The sequence below is a fragment of the Ceratotherium simum genome, chromosome 28 (assembly GCF_057802395.1).
Source record: "Ceratotherium simum simum isolate JZ-2026a chromosome 28, ASM5780239v1, whole genome shotgun sequence".
Classification (NCBI taxonomy): domain Eukaryota; kingdom Metazoa; phylum Chordata; class Mammalia; order Perissodactyla; family Rhinocerotidae; genus Ceratotherium; species Ceratotherium simum.
Genome location: NC_141927.1, coordinates 20,751,721 through 20,768,876, shown reverse-complemented (window position 1 = coordinate 20,768,876; position 17,156 = coordinate 20,751,721). Strand labels below are relative to the sequence as shown.

Here is a 17,156-nt window from a genome sequence, read left to right as displayed (position 1 = left end):
TTCTGCCTGCCTTCTCCTCATCGTTACCTTCCTTCCTATTAAAACCATACCTTTCTCTGTGTTTCATGCAGGGCGGTTCTACCCTCTTTTAATCTTTGGTACAAAACAAATGCCCAGGTCTCTGGGAGCACTATTTTCTTCTCTAAGAGCAGTTTTGGTTCTAGCTATTAATAACTTTTTCCTACCTTATTACTCTACCTTTTAGGACTGTGTTGAATAAATTAAATTAAATAACCTTAAAGCATGCAGGCCAGGCAGTACACATAGTGGATATTCTGAGGTTTTCTTTCCCCTCCCCATCACTCCAGCTACTTAACTCATGTTAATCATAATATGCCTACGGCAGCTAAATCAATTTGTCTGTGATGTGTTGTTGACAGTGCCTCTCTTTATTTCATAAAATCAACTTTTCCAACATTCCTTTATATTGCTAAGCTTCATGGAATAATTTAAAAATTAGAGTTTGTTTTTATGTTAAAACAGTTAGTTTTCACTTGTTTTGCAGAAGATTAATTGTTAAAGCCAGTATGGCCACAGGAGGAGGTCCTTTTGAAGAAGGCATGAATGATCAGGATTTACCAAACTGGAGCAGTGAGGGTGTTGATGACCGACTTAACAACATGGTATGATATTTTATTTTTGATGGCGTGTTGTTGATTACTAATGTTAAAATGGAACTTTCCCCTGACTTTGCCAAATCACACTCACGGAAACTCTTTGTGAACACATTTTTTCTCACTGGCCAAGGTATTAAAAGACCCTGGGCTGTTCATTATATTAGTTGAAGACATTTTTGTTTGTAGGTAACATATCAACTTGGGTTAGCTTAAGCCAAAAAGGAAATTTATTATAAGGATGTAAAGATGTTTTATGGAAAAAAAGTTAAAGGAATATAGCTGGGTTTTAGGAGGGGACTAGAAAAAGGAACTAGAAAGTTGTCAAGAATTACTTTTTCCTGGGGCCGGCCTGGTGGCGCAAGCAGTTAAGTGCGCGTGCTCCGCTGCAGCGGCCTGGGGTTCGCCGGTTCGGATCCCGGGTGCGCACCGACACACTGCTTGGCAAACCATGCTGTGGCGGCGTCCCATATAAAGTGGAGGAAGATGGGCACGGATGTTAGCCCAGGGTCAGTCTTCCTCAGCAAAAAAAGAGGAGGATTGGCAGATGTTAGCACAGGGCTGATCACCCTCACAAAAAAAAAAATGAAAAAAAGAATTACTTTTTCCCTACCCTGACTCTTTGCCTCTGCTTAACACAACCTTCTTAACAGACCAGCTTTCTCTCGTGGTGTACTGTGGCTGCCCCTTTATTCTAAAATTTTCAGTTATGGCTGCAATTATATACTGACAACTTATCTCTTAGTTGCAATTTGAAATTTTAAAGTATAATTATCGCAATTTGGATTAGATATACATCTCTTTTCCAGTCATCTGTGGCCAGGTGGAGTGTGGTACGTAGTACAAGAGGTTGACAGGAACACCTACACATGGATTGGGGTGCAGGGGCAGTTTGTAGAGAAGGGAGTTTTATTATTAAAAGTGAGGAAAATATCCCAAAAAGTTTTACTGTAGTAAAACCAAAAGATTCTTCCGATATGGATAAGGTGGAAATTTTATAGACCTTTTTGGTGAATGAGTTTGGTTATGTGGATATAACTAAGTAATGTTTTTTTAGTTAAAACATTAAGCATTTTTGTCATTTCATATCAGATCTTATCATGTAGCACATTGTTGCCTATAAAAAATAATAGTAGTTGTATTTATTGCTTATTGTATGCTAGGCACATGCTTATTATATATGCTAGATGTTTTATATATGTTATTTTTAATCGTGTTTTAAAGGTGACACTATTTTAGAGATTAGGAAACAGACTATGGGAAGTTAAATAAATTGCCTAGGGTCACACAGTGGAGCGTTTCTTTAGCATACAATAATTACTTTAGAACCCAGGTTGATTCTAGATCTGTCTTCTTCTTTTCATACATACTGACTTTAAAGGAGGCCAGTAAAGGTATCTATAATTTATTTTACTATTCAATTTATAAATAGTAAAGAAGCATTTTTAAAAGTGCTTTTGAAAATATTCAGACTGACTGTAGGGTTGGAATTTGGGGATTTATATTTGTTAATGATGTGTGATAGGAAAGTAATCTATTTTCTGAAGGACAGTCTTTGAAATTTAGGCTGGATGTAATGGGAGGAAAATGGGTTAGTAGAAGTAAATAATTGTCTCAATGACTATATGTTTATGTGAAAAATGTTTTGTCATTTTTAATACCAAAATTTTTTAAGCATACCAAATTATTTTCCTGGTTTGATAGAGGCCAGATTAACTTTTGCCTTTACTATTTTAAAGGATTGGAGTGGCCAACAGAAGAAGGCCAATAGATCATCAGAAAAGAATAAGAAAAAGTTTGGTGGAGAAAGTGATAAAAGGGTAACTAATGATATTTCTCCGGAGTCATCACCAGGAGTTGGAAGGCGAAGAACAAAGACTCCACATACATTTCCACACAGTAGATATATGACTCAGATGTCTGTTCCAGAGCAGGCAGAATTAGAGAAACTTAAACAGCGGATAAACTTCAGTGATTTAGATCAGGTTTGTGAGTTATTTTAAAAATCAAGTTATGATTATGGGAAATATTTGAAATCAATTAAGTAATTTGTCTTAAAAATTGAGCTGTTTATATCTTTTTTCTTAGTTTCTTTGCATATGGAAAGATTTTAATCAGTGGTCATGGTCGTTATTCTTTGGAGGACAACAAAGTATTTATTTCTAAACTTGCTGAGGACAAGTCTTTCGGGATCATCACTATATTATGTGACTAACTTTCATGATTTCATTTTGAAACTAAATTTTGCATGCTAGTGACTGAATAAGATTGCTATTAAGCAAAAGGGAAGATCCAGTTTAGAATATTTATCATTGGCTAAGTGTGGATGTGATAGATTACCTCAGGTTTAGAATAAAACGATGGTTTATATTTAAATCACTGAAATAAAGTTTAGAACTAAAAGCAAGAAGAAATGATAACTCCTGACAAATATTTTTCTTTCACATCTGTACTTTACAGAGATAAGCAGGTTTCCAAATAAGCATAAAGGTAGATTATATGATGATGGTGATGATCGTATATCACTTAGTCATCTGTTTACTAAATTGAACACTCACTGTATGCCAGGCACTGAGCTGAGTACTTTTTCATACAGTGCTTCATACAGCCACATCTTTATGTTGATATTCATATTAATTAACAGTGATTCATTGGGTCCAAAGCCTATACAAAATTCTGTGAATAAGTATGACTAGCTGTATGAATAATAAATGTGGTCCATCGTCCTAGTACTTCGTTTAGACTAATCTTGCTCATATTCATCAGTTGAATTGTCGCTGACAAAGTGAAGAATAGGATGTGTTAATCAGATTTTGATATTTTAGTAAAAGAATTTTATAGATCTGAAGCTCTTTTGATTCTTACTGCAAAGCCATTTATGCACACCTCCTGAATCAATATCTAATGGTGAAACTGACATTGGAATTTTTTTTTAAAAATGGTTAAAAGATTAATATTTGTGGGATTTGGTTTCTTTTTCTTATATAGAGAAGCATTGGAAGTGATTCTCAAGGTAGAGCAACAGCTGCCAACAACAAACGTCAGCTTAGTGAAAATCGGAAGCCCTTCAACTTTTTGCCTATGCAGATTAATACTAATAAGAGCAGAGATGCTGCTCTGAGTCCTCAAAAGAGAGAAGTGATTGGATCAGCACAATGTAAAGAGTTGTTTGCTTCTGCTTTAAGTAATGACCTTTTGCAAAACTGTCAAGTCTCTGAAGAAGATGGGAGAGGAGAGCCTGCAATGGAGAGCAGCCAGGTGATAAAATTTGTTTCTTTTGCTCTTTGCTTTCATAAACCTCAAAGTAGAAACTTTAAGATTAAAAAAAATTATATTGGGTTATGCACATAGGAATTTTTGTTGAATTAAAGTACTTCCCTGACTCCTCGTTAATCTATCAGGTTTATTCAAAATAGTATAAATTTCTTTTTACCCAAAATGATTGTAGAAATGGCATATTCAGGTAAATTAAGGCTTCTGTCTATCTGCCAAATGTTATATTGCCAATTTTTAGTAAACGGGGTTGGGAACAATGTGATTAATAGATTGTTGTAAGAATTTTTTAAATGGTGACATAATCCTTTTGAAAAGTTACTTTCAAACGTATTTATAATACTTTTATTTGTTAAAAAATTATAAACAAAAAATTTATATAAACAATAGTTTGGTATGCAGTTCTATAAATAAAATTTTTCAGGTAATGTAAATTAAAACTAATTTTGAAATTTTTAAATTAACAGTAATTGGAGTTGTTAGTATTGCCAGTTGTGTTGTGATTAAATTCTAAATTTGATTCAGATCTTTTGCATGTATGAATTCACACAATAAACCTAGAAGTATCTTTGGTTATGGTATTTGAAACAAAAAAATCTATAAAATTATTGCTGTTGAATGAATTATGCTCAGTTTTACATACTGTTTACTTTCATGCTTTCCTTTTTTTAAAAAATATTTTTCCTGCAGATTGTAAGCAGGCTTGTTCAGATTCGGGACTACATTACTAAAGCTAGTTCCATGCGGGAAGATCTTGTAGAGAAAAACGAAAGATCTGCTAATGTTGAGCGCCTTACACATCTAATAGATCACCTTAAAGAACAAGAAAAGTCATACATGAAATTTCTTCAAAAAATCCTTGTAAGTTTTGGACCTTTTAAGTAATGTAGTGAGTTATTTTTGTAGTGTATTGGTATACATAAACTGATGATATTCTGATGCTACTGCAGAGGAGTTAATATATTTTTGAAAAATCGTGCCATCCATTATAACTTTTTATTGCCATTTTTAATAGTTGTATGATTTATACCACTAAAATATTTCAGGCTAGAGAAAATGAGGAGGAGGATGTTCGGACTATAGATTCAGCTGTGGGATCTGGTTCTGTAGCTGAGAGCACATCGCTAAACATAGATGTGCAGTCTGAGGCTTCAGATACCACGGTAAGCGGCTTTTTGGTAATTAAAGTGCTGGAAATGAGGATTTAAATTTCCCCTCGTTTTTCAAGATGATATTTTTATAGGCATTCCTTAATGAAAAGTGTATTTCAGGGAAGAAACTCTCAAATTGTTAATGCTGTATATATTCTTTTTAAACACGGAAGTTTAAAAGTTTTATTTATTAACCTTAAAAATAGTTTTAATGGTTGATTTGAAAATCTAGTAATTTCTGATCTTCAGCTGCAGAAACATGGTTTTTCTAGTTTTTTTTGTTAAGCACAGCTTTACTAATTTTAAGAAGCATTGGGAAAGTTAAAATTCACTGTGAATATAGAGGCTGTAAGTACAGAGTATCATTAGTGATTGCTTAGCATATTGTCTATGGGAAAAGTCTCAAGTTTATTTGCCATTGAGGACTCATTTTAAGGCTATTAGGATTTTTCATTTCTCAGGCAGGCCTAGAACTGGAGCAAAACCAGATGACTAAAAATTTGAGGTGAAGACTAGAAAATGAGACAGGGTAGCATTTACATTGTGATTTATTCACAGTGAGAAAAATACTGTAACTTCTGACAGTACAAAATGAAATTTATAAAAGTATCATCTTTTGGAAAAATAATTAGGAATTTACAAAACTTTAAGAAAAGATTTGTAAAATAAACAGTTCGTAGAAGTTAGTGTGCTTCGAAATCAGTATGCTTTTAAGCATTTTTACTTGAACAGATGCACCTATAACTATGCGTTAGTAAACTGGAAAACCTGTTATCAGTAAAGCTTTTCTTGTGAAAGGATGACCATATATGTCTGTCTTTTGTGTCTGAGATATGTTTCAAAATACCAGTCAGCATTAGGAATTTGAGGGTTTGTTTCCTTTTAGTATTGACCTGCATAGTTTATTATCTGCCTCCTTTCTCTTCCCTGCCCTTCCTAATTTGAAGAGGAAATTTGAATTTTTTTCTCTGCATTATTTTCACCAGGAGATAGTCAGAGAGCTTGATCCAAACAGTCGTGAAGAATAGATTCTACTGTGGGGAAATTGTTTTTCTATTTACAGTGATGCTGGGAATAATTTCTTCCTCACGTTTCATTCCAGCAGAACTGGAAGGGTTGGGGCATGTGGGTAAAGGAATTCTGTTGGGGAGGGGTGGGAAATGGTATAGTTGATTATTATAATTTATATACTAGCATATATAGAGTTTACCATGATGAGAATTTCCTTCATAACTTAAAATCATGACATTATGAAAATTGATTAATAACATAGAATAAATGTTAAAATATGCTTCAGCAGTTGTATTGCTTGGAAATTGCCTAGGATATGATACGTAGTTACAATTAGTAATAGTCTAGTCTACAGAAATTTAAAGTATAAGTTTATTGCCACTTGGGAAATGGTGGATTGATTTTTAAAAAGATGGACTGGTAAATTCTTGATATTTATTTACAAGGCTGGCTTGTATGTTAAACAGGAGTTTGTGTTAAGAAATTAATATGCTACACTATTTAATAAAGGAGGCATCTTTTAGTCTGAGAATTCGGCCGTGCATTGAGGACAAACTAGGGAATTCAGCTTCACGAGAACAGGTTTCAGACATTGACGTTACTACAAGTCCCCAAGGGAAAGGTGACAGACCTCCTCAGAATGGCAGGGAACTGAGGCCTAATAGGAAATATAGCCGAAAACGTGGATTTCCCTCAAAGGTATACTTCACAATATTAACTTGGGAAGTCTCTAAATGAGCACCTCTTTTGTTCATATTTCTTCTTCCTTATTTGCTTTTCTGTTGTTGCTATTACTTTTAAATATATAAATTATTAACATGGTTAATTATACTGTAATTTGCTTTAGTAAAATGCTCTCCTTTAGTTTTTTATTCTTTTCTACTTTCTTATACTCCTCTATGGACTACATGTGGCAGCTGTTTTTAATTTCCATTAACAAAGGATTTGAAACTTAATCCATTTTCCATTTTTTTGCTACTGAAAATTCAAAATATAATATGTTCTTAAACCTTGACCGTTAGTTGCTTTTTGTTTCTGATATTTGTGTTCATGGATTAAGATGGTACTTTTATGTTTTGTCTTATTTCCTATAGTTAAAGAAAAAGAAAATAGAGCAAGCTGTTAGCTTTGTCTTTTTAGAATCAAATATTTTCAGTATTTTTTGGTTTGTATTTTTGTTCCTGTTGGAAACCTCTTCCGTTCTTTTTTTTTTTTTTTAGAAAAATATTTATTTATGCAGTTGACTTGTTTGCTAATGTTTTTGGTATTTTTTTCTCCAATGTTTGCTCTGAATGTTCTTTCAGTTTTTCGTGATTTGCATAAGTGCACTCAGGAAAGGTTTAAAGACAACTGTTTGTGTAGCTCCACTTAATACAGCATTTGTGAAGGTGCTCATATCCATTTGGCAAGAGTAAAGTACTATTTTAATAATTAAGTATAGATAAGACTAATTCCATATGTTTTATTGCTAGCTTATTACCTAGGCTTGATAGTCTTTCGTTTCTGTTACATAGATTGTTTTGTTTTGTTTTTATGGCTGTTTAAAAATAATAGAACTTAACCTTTAGGTATTTTGGCAGTTTTTTTTTTTTTACTGGCGCCGGTAAGAGTTGTAGGATACAGTTTGAAATCAGCTATGGTGATCTCACCCTAACATGTTAACCAAAAACTGCCCCCATTCAACAGAAGAGCAAATAAAGTAGCTGATTATTTTTAAAACTAGTGGCATTAGAAAAGAGAAAGTGAACTTGAAGCACAGTAGATATCCTTTGGACTTATTGTTCTTCTCTGTAAGTCTTCTGAATAGTAACAAACAGAACTTGAGTTGACAATTACTACAGTATATATCTGCCATTTTTACTTTTTTTCTTAAAGCATTGTATTTACTTTTAAAACCACTTTTCTGTTTTTAAATTTCTTTGAATAATGTCCTTATAAATGAATATTATTCTGTCGTGAACTTGCTTTTTGGAGTTTATTCCAATTTGCTTCTTTTTAGTCTTTTGATTTTTAGTGCCATCCTAGGGTACTTCTATCAGTACTTTGTTTATAAAATGATTTTAATTTCTTAGAAAAAATTCCAAATTCCCACCAACTGACTTTATCCTTTCTCTGCTATGCAGAATCTGTGATTCTCCCCACCCCACCTTCATTCCCTCCTTAACATCCTTTCAAAATGTAGCGTTCTATTAGAAGAGGAGGAAAAAAAAAGTTGAGGGCTTAACTGAGATTCAGAGCTTAAAGCAACCTTGTGAGTTGTGGTTTGATATGAAATGATTGATATTCTTCAGCTGCCTACAAGGGCACAGTTCATTTTACGGAATATTTTATAGACATGATGACATTTTGCATAGTTTTTAAAAAGAAGCCTTCCACAAATACCCATGTCCTCATTGTTTTCCCATACTCATCTTGCCCCCCACACTTAATCTCAGCTCTTAGAGAATTTCTAAGCTTTTTTTATACCATCTACCCTTTTTTTTTGCTGTTTTCATCATTTCTGATTACTTCATGTAGGCTAGCTTTGTCTCCCAAACCAGACTGTGCTTCTTCAGAGGCTGTGTCTTAGACTTCTGTATTTAGAACTATCTAAGCATGTAATTTTGGGGCAGAGAGTATGGTGTGAGAAACACTAAACTAGAACCCAGGAATCTGACTTCTGCTAACTGTGATATTAGATAAATCACAGCTTTATCTTCTCTGGGCTTATAGTTCCTCACCTTTCACATGAAAAAAATGGGAGTATATGTTTTCTGAAGTACTTTTTAGTTATAAAAATATATTTGAATCCATGAATAATTATTGGAGGAACCTCACATGAGTAGAAGAAAGGAAGACTTAGGGTTTTCTGAAGTTGGACTGTTACATGTATGCAAATCAGGATTTCATGCCTAAGTTATTTTTTTTAATCTTCAAATTATAAATGTGCTTGTTGAAGGTGACTCAAAAAGTTTAAATAAAAATATGTTTTTGAAGGGTGGATATAGTCCTGGCTTCCTTTTTGGATTTCTATTCCGTGCACATCCTCTTGGCATGTTCTTATCCCTAGCTATTTTTATTTTCATTTTCTTATCTTCCCTTTCTTTATATTTGATTGTAGTCCCCACTCGCCTCCCTCAGCTCAGCTTTTCTAAGTATCAGTCTGACATGTTATTTATATGGATGCAAAAGTTATTAAACAGTAATAAAACCCCACTAATTTTGAAAACTGTTGGGAATTCATCTTTGGATTAGTGAAAAATCTGAAGGTAATTGTGTTTACTTTAATAATTCAGAATTCTTTATAATTAGGGTATCAGAGTTTTGCAAATCTGACTAAGAAGGATTAAACTTCTTTTATTAGGTTTGCTTTTTAAAGGGTGAAAATCCATAATATTAAATTGTTTAGTAAACTCTTTAAAATTAGATAGATTTAAGGGTACCTTGAGGTCTAAACTATTTTTGAGAGATGGGAGGATTATCAGTTAGGTGGAGATATGCATTCTTGAAGGTTTTCTTTTCTCCTAGGTGACTTTTTGCCTCATTTGCATAATGTTTCTTCTAATTTATTACTGTTGATACTTTTCTGGAGTATTTGATTGATATTAACCTGGAGCGATTTTTTTTCATTTCGTTGAAATCTGTTATCTATTTGGGTCTGGTTTTACATTTTAACAATGACTATGATGAACTTATTTTGGATCAAATCTGAGAAGGCAGGCTATTGATAGTTATCTCTCCTCTTGAAATTGTTTTTTCAAGATGTAAACCGTCTTGAAATAAGCCAGAACTAAGAAGAATTTTGGCAGGAATGAATGTAAATGTTTACAAGGTAACTCCACTTGTATAGGATGGGAGAGAACTGAGTAAACAGTTAATTTAAAATAGGCTTTAGTTTATTGAAAGTTCAAGACAACAGAAAATCTCCAATAAATAGTGGCTTGACCAAGATAGATTATTTGTCTTCCGTGTTCATGAACTCTAGTCAGGCAGTCCAGAATAGACAGAGCACTGACTGGGCTTCTCTGATATGTACATCACATATTCTAACCATGGTCTTCCACTTCCTATTTGATCTTAATTTCTTCAGGTACTTCATTCTGAGCCATGTACTTATTTGTTCACTTGTTAATTTTATTGATTACCAAGTCAGAGTGTATAATGCTATCACAGTTATTCATTCTTATTCACTGGTGAATTCTACTTGGGCAGCTAAAGAGAAAGGGTTTTGCCTAGTGTTGGTAAGGGATGTCACCCAGGAGGGAATTTCTCGATAGCCATCTGTGTTCTCCATAATTTCTCTAGGAATCTTAATGCACATAGGGAAAGTAGGTCAGTGCATTTTTACTTTCAAAAGAAATCATTGAATTTCTTTATTCTCCTTAGTAACTTTCGTGGATTAGGGGGGAGATCATTCATTTAAAATCTGCATAACCCCAACAAAAATTTGATAGCAAAGCAAATTTAAAATTGACTAAATATTTCTAAATTAATAGAAATATTTTATGTAGATATTAGGTAAAATCATTAAACTTTTAAAATATAAAGATTTTTGAAAAGGCAAATCAATGATGAAAAATACCATTATGGTATACATTTAATGCATAATTTGGCTTATAATTTATTGTTTTTGAATTGTATTTAAATTCATCTCTGCTTAATTGGGTTTTATTTTTTCTTACTGGATTACATTTGCGTAGTTTTAAGATTAACATTTAAAATTTTATAATTTCTTGTTAAGTAGCATCTGTTTAATCTGTTCCTCTACTTTTAGGCAAAATGCTAGCTTTGGGGGGGCATTTCAAAGTATTCTATTTTATGTATTTATGAGTATTCAGAGTCAGCTAAATGAATGTATTTTCAAAGAAAAATGGTAATGATATCTTTGATACAGAATTTTCTGCTTTATTGTATGTTTACATAATATGATGAAGTAAATTAAAGTGTTTTATGTGAGATTATCAAATAAAAAATGTATTTTTAAAATTTCTGTCCTTGGTTAGAGAATAGTGGATTCGTTGTTTTGTTGGTTTTTTGTAACATCACTTTTAGGAGTAGGGCAGAATGTTTTTTAATCTGGGCTTTTCAAGGATGTTTTTAGGGCATTAACCTGGTATCATCGGCTCCTCTTTTTCTCTAAGGTCTGGATCGCTCATTTGTGTGTGTATGTGTAGGTCCTTTGGCTTGGATCCCTCATTTTTGTGTGTGTGTGTGTATATGTATGTGTGTATGTGTAGGTCCTTTTGCCCTCTCGGCCTTTGTGTCTTTGTTTTTGTATGCCTTTTTCTTTACTTTCCACTTGTTAATTCCTCTTCATGCTAAGACATTGCTTATGGTCTTTTACCGTGAAATTACCTAACTACCTAACTCTTAACATCGCAGGCTTATCTCTGTGTCATCATTTTATTCTTTCTTTTCTTTTTCTTCAAGTCTACTAAAACCATATCTAGGGCTGTATATTTAATACTAATTTATTATCTATTATGTACTGTGCCATTGGTAGTTGAAATAGGAATGTGGATTTTAATAGTCAGATATAAGTATTGTTGATTTTATTTTTTAGGCCAGAAATCCTCAGCAGGAGCCTATGGAAGAGATAGAAAATTTGAAGAAACAACATGATTTATTGAAAAGGATGTTACAGCAGCAGGAGCAACTGAGAGCTCTGCAGGGACGACAAGCTGCTCTTCTTGCTCTGCAACATAAAGCAGAGCAAGCCATTGCTGTGATGGATGATTCAGGTAGGTCACAGTCTTAGAAGATTGTTCCTATAAGCAAGGCTCAATAAGTAATGGTCTTGCAGGGTGGATGCTGGTTGTTGTATAATCAGATCTTGATTGTTGACTAGTTCAGAAACCTGCATGTGAGGCTCACCCTGTCCTGTGCTTTTCTCTGGTTATGCAGACAAGGTTGCAGGGGCAACTCCTGGTCATCATACTGTACCGTGCAGACAGCCAGCTCGCTCTCCTTTTCATCAGAGAGTACCCTTAAGAGGTAAAAAGGACAGGCTGTAGTTTGTTTTTGTACCTCAGACTCATAGGGCTCTTGATGCTTTTATTTCCACCTTTGTGCTTTATTCAACTAGGATTGTCATAGTTTGCTTGCCTACCAAGAAAGCTGTAAAACTTTAAGTGAGGCATTGAATAAGTTTATAGAGCTTCTTCAGCTTCTGCAGTTAGTAGTAGCTCTGTTATTTCAATTAGGTATCCAATTGTATACGCTATTTCTTTTGAACTATAATTTATATCCTATGTAGTCTTCCTGAGACTCAGAAATGCTCTTTTCTTTCTTCCTCCTTCCGTCATAGCCATGTGTCATTTAGGTGGAAATTGTATTGAATTCTTTAGTATTGAGTCTGATTTTATAGTTATCTCATTCAAACCTAAGTGTTTAATTTCTCATTAAGTTGAAAACTCAGTAAAACTAAAGTATATTTTCTAGTAGTCTGTCTTCTCAGTCTAATAATGATTTATCTCCTGTGGGCTCTCCATTTTAGGTCCTCACTGAGAATAATTAAAGTTGCTCAGTTTATCCTGCTGTCCACACCTAGCCCACTGGCTGAGCTCTTTTATCACTGTTATACGTAATTTAATTTTGTGTTTTCATAAGGAACTTTATAATTTGGAAGTAACTTACTCTTTCGTAATAATTATATAGTTGTATATAATATATATAGGTATATGTAATAATTATACAGATTTTCGTCCCCATTTTTCTTTTGTAAAATCCAGAGTATCATAGCTTTTACATTTATATTTAGGAAATAGATAATTTAGGAACAAACAAAATATTTTAACAGTGACCAATACTAGTTTGGTTAATGACTAACCTTTTAAATATTTTTCGAGTTTGGAGTATCAGAGACTTTCTTGTGATAGTTTGTTCTTTTAAATAGTTACATTTACATCATCTTATTTGATCATTGCAAAATTGTAGATTAGTCAGAATTTTTTGCTTATTCTAATTTTATAGAGAAGGAAACACAGAGTTTCTGACTTGCCTAGGCTTATATGGAATTTTAGTAGAATCAGATCTCTGGGGTTCCAGGTCAGAGGTCTCCTATTTCTGAATATGAACTTTCAATTTTAAGTAAGTAGATAATTTCTTCTTTTTGTACTATTGTGAGACAGGGACCAAGAGTAGAATGAACAGGAGTTTAAATTTGAATTTATTTTATATACTATGTCAAAAACAATTTTAGGTTAGTAATTTTAAAACAGATTGCCTCTTTTATTTATGAGATTTTGCAGAAGACTGCTGATGAAAAACCAGAATTGTAGTATTTAATATTCTGGTATATAAGAGAGGCAACATAATTGTCATGGTAAAGAGTGCTCCTTTCATCATATAACTAGTGAGTTGTGAGTTAGTTTTCTAGACCATAATTTATTTCTTTTCAAAATAGAGTTTGGACTAGACATGTGGGGTTCTCTCAAGCCCTGAAATTCTAATTTCTCAGTGGAAAAAACTAGTATTTTCCTTTAAAACAGAGCAGTTTATATTCAGTGTCTCTTTTAGAGCTGGAGAGGATAAGCATGGAGTGGTTGGTTAGTAGAGGAGTAACTGTTATGAAAATTATCATCAGAATACTGCCTTAGGAAGATAGAAACTGCAGTCTTTTAGTATGACTTGTATCACAAGCAACTCCTTCAATAAATTATCTGTTCTACTGCAGGAGTCAGCAGGCTATGGCCAGCAGGATTTGGCCCACTGCCTGAAATAAAGCTTTATGGAACACGGCCATGCCCGTTTGTTTTTGTGTTGTATGTGGTTGCTTTTGCCCTACAATGGCAGAGTTGGGTAGTTGAGACAAAAATTATGTTTCCACAAAGCCTAACATATTTACTATTTGAATCTTTAAGAAAAATTTGCCAGCCTCTATACTAGAGCATTGATTCTGTTGGGGGAGGTGAGGATTGAGACCTGTCAGAATCAGCAGTGCTTTTTCAGACTAACCAGTTTCCCTGCCACTGCCCAACCTGGTAGACCTGCCACAGCCCCACTCCATCGAGTCACTAGTCTTAAGTGGGATGTATCGTATCTCTCCTTAACGTTGGGACAGAAAAAGATGAACCACTATACTAGAGTTCTGTGAGTGTCCCTTTATTTTCACCTTAGATGGCAACTTCTAATAAAATGATTTGTTGGCACGTAAAACTAAGAGGTTAACTAGTTTCAAATAATGTTAGGTAAGATTTTTTTTTTTTTTTTTCAAAATGTATTTTTAGCTTCTCAGAAATTGAAAAGGTGTTGTATTTATTTATTTGCTTTAATGAGTAGTTAATTTTCTTTCCAGTTGTAACAGAAACTACAGGTAGCCTATCTGGAGTCAGTATCACATCTGAACTAAATGAAGAATTGAATGATTTAATTCAGCGTTTTCATAATCAGCTTCGTGATTCTCAGGTAACTTAATTGTTTTAGTATAGTTGAGTTTAAAATCATGTTAATTAAAACAGTGGTTCTCAAACTTTCCTGAGATAAATATCACATGGCATGATTGTTTAAAAAATGTAGAATTCTAGTCAGTGGGATCCCCCACGTCCAGAATTGTAAATCATACTTTTGGGGTGGGCTTCCCCCTCATGTGAGTCCAGTTCTGAAAGTCTAGGGGCTATACTTTCAGAAACACTAAATTAGAGGAAAATCTACTTTGACTGAAGTGATTGGTGAAATTTTCCCTTTGTATGCTACTATATGACATGTTCTTCTTTTCTCTAAAAGATTGTTAGTGATCACAGCCTTAACTTATATTTGAATCTGTGTGCTTGCAATGTTTTACTAATAATTTTAAGAAAGTTCTTGAAGTTTAATTTCAGAGTTAAAAGGTGTTATAATTTGATGACCTTTGTAAACAATGATATAAATGTAAAATTTTAATTTGTGGGCCTTGAGTAAGAAAGGGTGAATTAATATCTCTACACTGGGAATGAGTATGATTGAAGATGCAATGTTTTCTGTCTGCTGACCAAGTGAAAATAAAAGAGTATAGTCCAACTACTTTGGAGAGTTATTTAGCAATATCTTGTACATTTTTTCTAGTGACTCTGCAATGGCCCACCTTAGAGAAACGCTCACATGTTCACAAGGAGATATGTACAAGAATGTTCATAGCAGCATTGTGTTAATAGGAAAAAATGAGAAATAACCTAAATGTCCATGAACAGGAACACGGATTAATAAATTATGATATATTTATAGAGTGAAATCCTATGACCAGTTACAGTAAATGAACCAGAGCTGATGACTGGAAAATGCAAGTTTAAGAAGGATGCCACTTAGCTTGTGTTTAAAACTATGTAAAGAATGTATATTTTGTATGGATACATACATAGGTATTACAAAATGAAAACATGTAGAAGAATGGTAGATATCTAATTCTAGATTGCGGTTATCTCTGGAGAGACTAATGGGATTAGGGATTGGAACGTATAGAGCTTTAGCTATATCTGTAATGTTATATTTGTCTTAAAAAAGAAAATAATTGATGTAAATGTGGCAGAATGTTGAAATTTGACTAAGCTCAGTGATGGTTCTTCATTATGATTCCCTAAGCCTTAGTGGATTTTTGAAATGTTTCTTTTTTTTTTAATTAGAGGAACATAGGAAAGAAGTGGTTGGAAAAACTGATAGGTTAAGAAGTTAAAGTTTATGGTGGTGATTCTAAAAAGATGGCAATAGAGAGAAGGAGATTTTTGAAGGTTTATTCTAAATAAAATGTGGCATTTCTAGCACTTAATTTAGATCCAGGTAATAATAATGTCTGGTGACTCCAAGACCACTGGGTAGTTACATGTGTCTATATATGTGTTACACTGGCACGTCAGGAAACAGTATGTAATTTGGGACTAGGAAAGGCATGTACTTACCCACCATCACAACCTAGGCAAATATTTATCTCTTGTTATAAAGAATATTTATGCATTTTTAATATGAGAATGTGTCCTTTAATTGCCTCAGTCGTTATTTTTATTCTTTTTTTTTTAATAAGCCTCCAGCTGTTCCAGACAATAGAAGACAGGCAGAAAGTCTTTCATTAACTAGGGAGGTTTCCCAGAGCAGGAATCCATCAGTTTCAGAACATTTACCTGATGAGAAAGTCCAACTTTTTAGCAAAATGAGAGTGTTACAGGAAAAGAAACAAAAAATGGACAAACTGCTTGGAGAACTTCATACACTTCGAGATCAGCATCTGAACAATTCATCCTGTAAGTAAATCTGGCTCTGTAGTATTAGGTAGAGGACATGTAAGTATGTATGCTGGCACATAATAGTTACTTAGTGAATATTTGATGAGTGAGTGAACACATAGTTCCTAATGAAAATTATACTTTTTTGTGGGGAGATAGGACTTCCATGTGAAAAGTTTTTAAGTAACAAGGCAATGTGTGATAAAAGCCAAATAGATGATAGGTCTGTTCTATAATTCAGAAAATGGAAAGAATAGAATTGGGCCTTGAAAAATTGGTAGAATTTTAATAAGGGAAAAGTAGAAGAGAAGGTAACTATTAGGTACTTGAACATAATTCTGCATTTTTTACCATATTCAAAATTTTCCCTTAAAGAAAAACTAATCCAAATTAGCACTTTGATTTAAAAACTATGAAACAGATTTAGAAAGTATTTATACAAAAAAATCGAGGTATGAAAAACTTACATAGTACCTATGGTTTAGTGTGAAATGTCCGTAATTTACGTCCTTGTTAAAAATATGTAAATAGTCATCTCAGGTGGGAATAAGAAAGACATAGTCATGCTACTTATACTAGTTATATAGTTATACTAGTTATATAGGAAAGGCAATAATCATCCTATTTATACTATAGAACTATGTTTTCTACTCCACAGATGTTTTACTTGTCTCTGTCTAATTCAGATTTACTTACTAGTCCTCACTTGCTATCTTCATACCTTCTCAAGCCTCCTCCCTGCCTCTTAGGCAAACAGTTAGTAATAGGAGCTCTAGCATTGGAAATTGGAGTCAGTAGGCTCAACCCCAACTGGTCATTATTCTTCAGCATTCCAGCTGTTGTCTTATTGAGGAAAAGACAAAGGATAGAAGTATCATCTCTGGAGTCCCTGTTCCTTGTTCTTCACCCATCTCCTATTTCTCTGCCACTCCCAAAAG

The 17,156-nt window shown here is 33.5% G+C and overlaps 1 protein-coding gene across 36 annotated transcripts in view; it reads left to right on the top strand.

Annotated features, from left to right (window-relative positions):
- PCM1 (pericentriolar material 1) overlaps positions 1–17,156 on the top strand; it is a 90,328-nt gene that overhangs the window by 11,783 nt on the left and 61,389 nt on the right. For 21 of the 36 annotated variants that reach the window (XM_087418423.1, XM_087418415.1, XM_087418411.1 and 18 more), the window contains 10 exons: positions 506–623; positions 2,354–2,599; positions 3,603–3,872; positions 4,578–4,748; positions 4,934–5,050; positions 6,560–6,748; positions 11,592–11,769; positions 11,933–12,022; positions 14,325–14,434; positions 16,020–16,236. In XM_087418423.1, the coding sequence (XP_087274549.1) occupies positions 528–623; positions 2,354–2,599; positions 3,603–3,872; positions 4,578–4,748; positions 4,934–5,050; positions 6,560–6,748; positions 11,592–11,769; positions 11,933–12,022; positions 14,325–14,434; positions 16,020–16,236 (1,684 nt within the window). In that variant the 5' untranslated portion in view covers positions 506–527. The remainder of the gene's footprint in view (positions 1–505; positions 624–2,353; positions 2,600–3,602; positions 3,873–4,577; positions 4,749–4,933; positions 5,051–6,559; positions 6,749–11,591; positions 11,770–11,932; positions 12,023–14,324; positions 14,435–16,019; positions 16,237–17,156) is intronic. The other 15 variants (XM_087418433.1, XM_087418428.1, XM_087418434.1 and 12 more) reach the window with 5 other exon arrangements.